At 64.5% G+C, this 8,710-nt stretch overlaps 1 protein-coding gene across 1 annotated transcript; it reads left to right on the forward strand.

Annotated features, from left to right (window-relative positions):
* Positions 1-31: 31 nt before the first annotated feature.
* LOC123255815 (multiple epidermal growth factor-like domains protein 8) lies at positions 32-8,662 on the forward strand (the record flags this gene model as incomplete). Its single annotated transcript, XM_044684545.1, has 18 exons — positions 32-270; positions 495-694; positions 1,597-1,807; positions 2,161-2,401; positions 2,851-2,983; positions 3,096-3,352; positions 3,533-3,643; positions 4,494-4,612; positions 4,690-4,897; positions 5,118-5,298; positions 5,384-5,547; positions 5,836-5,980; positions 6,437-6,668; positions 6,826-6,952; positions 7,119-7,332; positions 7,726-7,940; positions 8,090-8,303; positions 8,497-8,662. Coding segments are annotated over 18 exons (3,377 nt in total), but the record flags the coding sequence as incomplete, so codon positions are not given.
* Between the last annotated feature and the right edge of the window lie 48 nt (positions 8,663-8,710).

The raw sequence follows: 8,710 nt of genomic DNA on the forward strand, positions 1-8,710 counted from the left end.
GTGCCCCTCCCTGGTCATTATTCCTAGGTGCCTCCCAGGAGACTTCTCAGGACCTATGGGAGGTGGTCCCTGCTCCCTCGGGGCTGGCGAGGGCCTGCCTCCGGGACTTCCTGCCCACTGGTCATACGCCCAATGCCCCGATGTGGATGAGTGCCGGCTGGGCCTGGCACGGTGCCACCCCCTGGCATCCTGCCTGAACACACCAGTCAGCTATGAGTGTCACTGTGGGCATGGTTACCATGGTGATGGTGTCACCCACTGCAACCAGACGTGAGAGGGGAGGGGGGTTGCCACAGTGGGAGAGGAGGTGGAAGGCAGGGAGGGACTGCCCTGGAGTTTGGGTTTCCAAAGAGATCACTGGCCCTAAGTGGAATGGGGTTGCCATAGAGACCTGGGTCATCAGTTGGAATGGGGTTGCCATGGAGATTGGGGTCACCAGTTGGAAGGAGAGTGGGGCTTAGCCTGCTCATCTGATGGCCCTCCCCTCCCCCCAGGTGCCTGGAGGACTGTGGCCATGGCACATGTAGCGGTCCCCCTGACTTCACCTGTATGTGTGACCTGGGCTGGACCTCAGATCCCCCCCTGCCCACGCCAGCCCCTGGGCCCCCTGCCCCTCTCTGCTCCCGAGACTGCGGCTGTAACTTCCACAGCTATTGCCATACGCAGGGGCCGGGCGTCTGTGACGAGTGTCAGGGTAAGGAGGGGCTCCTGCTTGCAGCCCTGGGGGCTTCGGGCCTTGGGGTGAAGGACGCTGGGCAGTGTCCTTCCACTTGGAAATAAAAAGTCTCACCCCAGCCTGGGAGGTCTAGGGAATAGGTTGGGGTTGGAGGTGGTAAGAGAAGCAGGTAAAGCCTTTTATTCCTGGGGCCTTGTTTCTCTCGGGTCCACAGAACCCCAGAAAGGCAGGTTTGGGAGAGCCTGTAGAGCCGGGAAGGATCTTAGAAGAGGGCCTGGGGGAGCTGGGAGGGAGTGTCGGAATCATTCCGTCCTTGAAGGCCTCATTTTTCCATCTAAGCAGTTTTCTTTCTCCCTAACCACCCCCTGCCCTGCCCTGCCCTCAGCTTGTTCTCCAAGACCACACAGACCCAGTTTTGGGGACTGGGTCCTGGCTTTGGAGCCAGAGGATCCAGGTTTGGCCTGGGCTTGGGCTGCCTTCCTGTGTGTTGCCAGCCTTGGGCAGGTCACTGGCTGTCCTGATCCCATTTTCCTCATATGTGGAGCTTTAAGCCCTCCCCAGTATGGTAATGAATAATAACAGGTTGACAGCAATCCAGGCTTCCTAACAGACCCTCCTGGCTCCCGTGGCCCCGGCAGGTAGTACTGCAGGCAGGATTCTCCTCACTTTCCAAGTGAGGGAAAGCAAGGCTCAGAGAGGGCAGTCAGTCTGAGCTGGGCTTTGGGGTGAGCTCTCTTGGCTCTTTGCTCAGCCTTTCCCTATTAGAGCTGCAGTTAGGGACTCATTGCCCCTATTTGCAAACCAGACTAAAGGTCTTGTCCCCAAGTTTTCTGTCGTCACACACAGACGAGGCTGGCCATTGGTGTTTTCTCATTCCCTCTAATGTGCTCTGCTGATGGCATCTGTCTGGGTCTCTCCAGACTGGACCTGGGGCGAGCAGTGTGAGCGGTGCCGGCCAGGCAGCTTTGGCAATGCCACGGGGCCTGGGGGCTGTCAGCCCTGTCAGTGCAACGGGCACGGGGACCCTCAGCAGGGCCACTGCGACGGCCACACTGGGCTCTGCTTTTGCCAGGACCACACCGAGGGAGCCCACTGTGAGCTCTGTGCACCCGGCTACTATGGGGACCCTCGGTGAGTGAACATGCAAGGGACTGAGGATGTGTGTGGGCTGGGGGGCAAGGTGATGGGGACAGAGGGCAGGCGCCAGTCAGGAGTGCGAGGAACCATGGAGAAGCTGGGCGGAAGTGAAGGGAGCCTGAGATGTGGCTGATCCTGGCAGGGTAACTAAGGACAGTGGGCCAGAAAATTGGGACCCTTCTGGAGAGATGGCAGCTTGTCAGGGAAAGGTAGATGAGGATGGGGAGCACTAGGGATTGGGGGCAGGAAGTCAGATGGTGGAACTAAGGGCCTGGGGGAAGGGGTGGGAATCCTCAGAGGGTTGGGGGTGGCATCTCTGATTCCTGGTTGTCCTCTCTGCCCTACAGGGTTGGGGGCTCTTGTTTCCGAGAGTGTGGGGGCCGTGCCCTACTCACCAATGTGTCCTCAGTGGCACTGGGCTCCCGCCGAGCGGGGGGACCCCCCCAAGTGGGCAGTCAAGCTGGGCCAGGGCTGGCCTATTGTGTTTGGGTGGTGTCAGCCTCTGAGAACTTGGAGCCCTGCCCTCCTGGGGTGCCCTGCCCCCCACTGACCCTCACCTTCTCCCCAGACAGCAGCACCCCTTGCACGGTGAGCATTTGCAGAGAGCGTTGGTGGGCAGGCAGGGGGGCCTTGATTTGGGACACATCCTCTCTGCTTCTTGAGACCCTACTATTGATTGGAATCCAGACCCCCCTCTTCCCTAGGACTCAGACTTCGCCTTCTGGGGTCCTGAACAAGTAGAGAGCCCTCCTCTCAGACAAGAGCTGGCTGGGGCCTGGTCTGGGGCTGGCTCAGGAGTGCCCTGTCCTCCCCAAGCCAGACCCAAGTAGGCAGACCACAGAGAGCTTCTCAGACTGGCCTGCATTGGTGGTGGCAGGCCCTGACCACTGCCTGGGAGCCTCCTGGGGTTTGGGGACTCCAAGCTTCATCCTCACACAAGTGAGGTCAGAGGGATGAGGAGCAGATAAAAGGGTGTCCTAGTGTGGAGGGGACTGAGCCCCAGTTCCTAGATAAAGCCTTCTCGCTCCCCTCCATAGCTGAGCTACGTCTTGGCCTTCGATGGTTTCCCCCGATTCCTGGACACAGGCGTCGTACAGTCTGACCGTAGCCTCATTGCGGCCTTCTGTGGCCAGCGGCGAGACCGGCCCCTCACGGTGCAGGCCCTCTCAGGTGCGAAGGTCTGGGAGGCTGATCCCAGCCCAGGGTCTGTGACTGGCCCTTGGGTGGATGTGGGAGAGCCCCTGGCCCAGCTTACCCCATCTCCATGCTTCTGTTTGCCCAGGGCTGCTGGTCCTGCACTGGGAGGCGAATGGTTCATCCTCGTGGGGTTTCAATGCGTCCGTGGGCTCTGGCCGCTGTGAAATGGGGCCAGGGGGTCCTGGGAGCTGCCCAGCCCCCCAAGAGTGTGTCCCCGAGGAAGCAGGAGGAGGCGGTGCTGGCCGCTGCCGCTGCCCCCCAGGCTGGGCTGGTCCTGCCTGCACCCTCGCCCTCTGTCCTGGGAACTGCTCTGCCCATGTTGGGGGTGGCATCTGTAACCAGGTGCGAACAGGGTGTGGGGCCAGCTGTACTGAAGGATCGGGGAGGCCAGGGCCCTGGGGGTGGGGAGTATCATGGGAGAGGGGCAAGGCTGAGAAGAGCAGCAGATCTCAGGGCTTGGGGAGCAGAGTACGTGTTCAGGAAAGGCGGTCTGTCTTTGATAACCCCCCATCTCCTCCTCAGAGTCTAGGATTGTGTGTCTGCTTCGAAGGTTTTGGCGGAGCGGACTGTGCCACACGTCTGGATGGGGGGCAGCTTGTCTGGGAGACCCTCCTTGATAGCCGCCTTTCTGCTGTGAGTCCTACCCTGTGGCCCTGGCTTGGTTGCCCTAGGAATGGCATGTCCTCCTGTGAGGGCCCCTGGAACCTTGGCCAGCTCCTGCTCCCCCTTCTTTCTCTTCCCAGTGGGTCCTGGGGGCTCGTTGGCCTGCTCCCTGACTCACTTGGCCCCCATCCCAAATACCTTAAGGAGCTTTAAGGAAGGCTCCTTATTCATCACGGTCTGTGAGTCCAGATCCCATGGGCCTAGGTGACCACCTCTCCTGCCCAGCACAGTCACCCAGAAGGGTAAGACATAAGCACGGGAGGGTGCTCGTGTCAGCTCTCTGGGCCTGCTGAGGACAAGAGAGATAGGCGGGCTGTGGAGAGACCAAGAGGGAGTGTGGGGAGAGACAGGAGAGAGGGAGAGAGGAAGGAGGGGAGAGAGAGAGAAAGAGAGAGAGAGAGAGGGAGAGAGGAAGGGAGTGTTGAGAGAGGGAGAGTGGAGAGAGGGAATGTGGGGAGAGATGGGAGAGAGAGAAAGATGGAGAGGGAGTGTGTGGGGAGAGAGAGAGGGAAGAAGGGAGTGTGGGGAGAGAGAGAGAATTGGGGAGAGAGTGTGGGGAGGGAGAGAGGGAGAGAGAGAGAGGAAAGATGGGGCAGACAGATAGGCAGGGAGGCCGGCCGGCCTTAGCCCCCGCAGTAGACTCTGTCTGTTCTCAGGGGCCAATCCTTCGAGGTCTGAGTGAATGGGAGGGGCTTGGCCTTCACCTAGTCTGGGCCCCCCATAGTTGGGGGAGGAATCTTTGTCAGACCTCGTCCCTGTCTCACACATGCATGCACATTCCCTCTCCAGGCCCAAGCCTGAGCCCTCTGTCTCCTCATAGGACACAGCGAGCCGATTCCTGCACCGTCTTGGCCACACCATGGTTGAGGGGCCCGACTCAACCCTGTGGATGTTTGGGGGCTTGGGCTTACCCCAAGGGCTGTTGGGAAACCTGTACAGGTGAGGGGGGCCTCCGGGGGATGCTGGGTCCCTCCTTGTCCCGCTGAGGGCTGACTGAGGCTGGGGCTCCTCTGCAGGTACTCGGTTGGGGAGAGGCGCTGGACCCAGATGCTGGCGGGCTCCGAGGATGGGGGCCCCGGACCTGCACCCCGCTCCTTCCATGCGGCGGCCTATGTGGCTGCCGGTCGAGGCGCCATGTACTTGCTGGGTGGCCTCACAGCAGGAGGGGTGGCCCGAGACTTCTGGGTCCTCAACCTCACCACCTTGCAATGGCGCCAGGAGAAGGTGACCGGCCACCCATCCCCCTGCCCCACCTACTGTTTGCCCTTTTTTCCTGGGCCAGCTGGAGGCTTGGGTCCCCCACTATTCCTTAGCCGTGTGACCCAGGGCAGGCTGTGGGCCCCCCGTAACGTAAGGGGCTGTTATGGCTGTTCCTGTTCTCCTCCTGCCTCCCTTGGCCCTGGGTCCCCTCTCACTGCCCCCCGTTCTCTTTCTCTGACCTCAGAGCCCTCAGGCCCTGCTGCTTCCTGCCGTGGCTGGCCACACGCTGACCTCACGGCGAGGCTTGTCCCTGCTGTTGGTCGGGGGCTATTCACCCGAAAACGGCTTCAACCAGCAGCTCCTGGAGTATCAGCTGACCACGGGCACGTGGCTGGCTGGGCCGTCAAGTGGGACACCCCCCACTGGTGAGGACGAGACCCCGGGGACTGGGACCCCTGCGGCCCTGCGGGCTCTCACCGGCCATCTCCATGGCTCTGCTTGTCCCTCCAGGCCTCTATGGCCACTCGGCCGTCTACCACGAGGCCACGGACTCGCTGTACGTCTTCGGAGGCTTCCGCTTCCACGTGGAGCTGGCCGCCCCGTCCCCTGAGCTTTACTCCTTGCACTGCCCCGACCGGACCTGGAGCCTGCTGGCCCCTTCCCAGGGGGCAAAGGTCAGAGTCACCGGACGTCCCTGGGGGCAGGAAGTGGGGTCGGGAAGAGGTGGCTGAGATGGGGTGGCCTTAAACCAGCCAGCTGAGCCAGAAATCAGGGAGGGCTTCTGGGGAGAGGGGGACAGAGAGGCTGGATCCTGATTGATGGGGGTCCCTGGCCAGGGGAGCGCCCAGGGGTGACATCTGGTGGGGGAGCGAGGCCCTAGCCCAGGAGACAAACTCGGCAGGGAAGAAGGCTTGAGGTGGGCCTCGGGGCCTTCTGGCTGTGACTGCGCCCCTCACCCCCAGCCCCGGCCCCGGCTCTTCCATGCGGCAGCCCTGCTTGGGGACACCATGGTGGTCCTGGGCGGCCGCTCGGAGCCAGACGAGTTCAGCAGCGACGTCCTGTTGTACCAGGTCAACTGCAATGCGTGGCTGCTGCCCAACCTCACCCGTGAGTGTGCCCTGCCCTTGCCCCTGCCCCTGCCCGGGGGGCATTTCTGGCCGCCTCATGGCCTCCCCACACGCACTTCTGGCAGAGGCCAGTCAGTCAGGGCCGGCCCTTGCATCCTGCAGAGAGGGAAACTGAGGCCCAGAGAAGGGCCCTCACCACTGAGGCCTGGCCTGCTTAGGGTTTGGCAGCCGGCACCCCGGCCTCGGGCAGCTCTCTCTCCCTGGGGCCAGAAGAGGGTCCGGTGGCCCCTGGTCCCGGGAGCCCTGACCTCGGCCTCAGCCCCTCCCCCGGCCGTGCCCTCTCCAGGTCCAGACCTGTCTCTGCTTCTCACTGCTGCTGTGTGGCTAGTGACCACCTCCGTCCGGGCCTCGGTGCCTCCCGATCTCCTCCTTCCCCGGCTCCAGTCCTTCCTCCTGCCTCCATTTCTGAGCCTCTTCTCCATCTGCACCTCCCTAGGTCCAGCCTCCGTGGGCCCCCTGATGGAGGAGTCTGTGGCCCACGCTGTGGCGGCCGTGGGGGGCCGTCTCTACCTCTCTGGGGGTTTTGGGGGGGTGGCCCTGGGCCGCCTGCTGTCTCTGAGCTTGCCCTCGGACCCCTGCCACCTGGTGCGTTCCCCCGAGGCTTGTAACGGCTCGGGCGCGTGCAACTGGTGCCACGGAGCGTGCCTGTCGGGAGACCAGGCCCAGAGGTGACCGGGGGGCGGCCGGGCTGGGGGCTGGCAGGGAGGAGGTGCCCTGGGCCCACTGCGGGGGGCTGACGCAGCGAGGTCCGAAGGGCCGGCGCCCGTGCGGGGTTGGGCCCAGCGCCTGGCCCGGGCTTCACGTGTGGCCACCCCTCATCCCCAGGCTGGGCTGCAGCAGCCCCTCGTGCTCCCCGATGCCCCGGACGTCCGAGGATTGCCGCCGGCTGCGCACCTGCAGCGAGTGCCTGGCCCGCCACCCCCGGACCCTGAGGCTGGGGGAAGGGGAGGAGGTGAGGCGCCCCCTCCTCGCTCCCAGCCCCACGGGAGGCCAATGAGGCCGACGCCTGGTTTTCTGGAGGGGGTCACTGCGGGCTCCGGTGGGGTGGGGGTGCGGGCACGGGGCAGGGCCCCTCCTGCTTCCCGGGGCCTCCCCAGCCTGGAACGTCCTCCCACCAGGCCGCCCCGCCGCGGTGTAAATGGTGCACCAACTGCCCCGAGGGGGCCTGCATTGGCCGCAATGGCTCCTGTACCTCCGAGAACGACTGCCGCATCAACCAGCGAGAGGTGTTCTGGGCCGGCAACTGCTCCGAGGCGGCCTGCGGGGCGGCCGACTGCCAGCAGTGCACCCTGGAGGGCAAGTGCATGTGGACGCGGCAGTTCAAGCGCACCGGTGAGGGCGGCCACGGCAGGCGGATGGAGCCCTGCCAGGGGTGCAGGCGGCAGGAGTGGGCAGTGGGAGGCCTGGCAGAGGCACGGGCGGCAGGAGTGGGCAGTGGGTGGCCTGGCAGAGGCACGNAGTGGGCAGTGGGTGGCCTGGCAGAGGCACGGGCGGCAGGAGTGGGCGGCAGGAGTGGGCAGTGGGAGGCCTGGCAGAGGCGTGGGCAGCAGGAGTGGGTAGTGGGTGGAGGCCTGGCAGAGGCACAGGCAGCAGGAGTGGGCGGCAGGAGTGGGCAGTGGGTGGCCTGGCAGAGGCGTAGGCAGCAGGAGTGGGCAGCAGGAGTGGGTGGCCGAAGGCCTGGCAGAGGCGTGGGCCGTGGTCTCAACTCTGGTTGCTCTTCCCCAGGGGAGACCCGCCGCATCCTCTCTGTCCAGCCCACGTATGACTGGACCTGCTTCAGCCACTCGTTGCTCAACGTGTCCCCGATGCCCGTGGAGTCCTCACCCCCGATGCCCTGCCCTACGCCCTGCCACCGACTCCCCAACTGCTCCTCCTGCCTCGACTCCAAGGGTGCGGACGGGGGCTGGCAGCACTGTGTGTGGAGCAGCAGCCTCCAGCAGGTGAGGGCTGGGCACGGGCCGGGCACGGGCCGCTCCGAGCGCTCCAGATGTGGTTTCTCTGCCGTCCCCTCCTCCTCCCGTGTCGCTGCTCGGGGGTCCTCCCCGCATCCCTCCCTCCCGTCACCCTCGTCCTTCTTGTGCCCCTGCAGTGTCTGAGCCCGTCTTTCCTGCCTCTGCGCTGCCTGGCAGGGGGCTGCGGGCGGCTGCTGCGAGGGGCAGAGAGCTGCTCCCTGGGCTGTGGCAACGCCCCCCAATGTGCCCTCTGCCTTCGACGCCCACACTGCGGCTGGTGTGCCGGCGGGGACCCCGGCCAGGACGGGGCAGGACTGTGCATGGAGGGCGGCCTCAGTGGGCCCCGAAACGGTGAATGTGGGACGCGGAGCCGTGGGGGGGAGGGGCCCACCCTGACTCCCTGGGACCTCGGACAGTGCTCGCTCCTTCAGATCTCCCGTTTCTGTGGGTGTCCCGTGGGGCGTCCCGACCCGGGCGTTTGAGGACTGTGGGGGTGGTACGGGAGATCCTGGGGTGAACCCGCTCCTCGCCCTCTCACCAACAGGGCTGACCTGCGGGCACGGAGATCCTAGGGCTTCCTGGGCCTTCCTGTCCTGCCCTCCTGAGAACGAGTGTGTTAACGGGCACCATGACTGCAATGAGACCCAGGACTGCCACGACCGGCCTCACGGCTACGAGTGTACCTGCAAGACCGGCTACACCATGGACCAGTGAGGACCCCTCCGGGGGGATGTCCCATGGACGAGGGGGGTCGGGGC

The sequence above is a fragment of the Gracilinanus agilis genome, unplaced genomic scaffold (genome assembly GCF_016433145.1).
Source record: "Gracilinanus agilis isolate LMUSP501 unplaced genomic scaffold, AgileGrace unplaced_scaffold52645, whole genome shotgun sequence".
NCBI lineage: Eukaryota > Metazoa > Chordata > Mammalia > Didelphimorphia > Didelphidae > Gracilinanus > Gracilinanus agilis.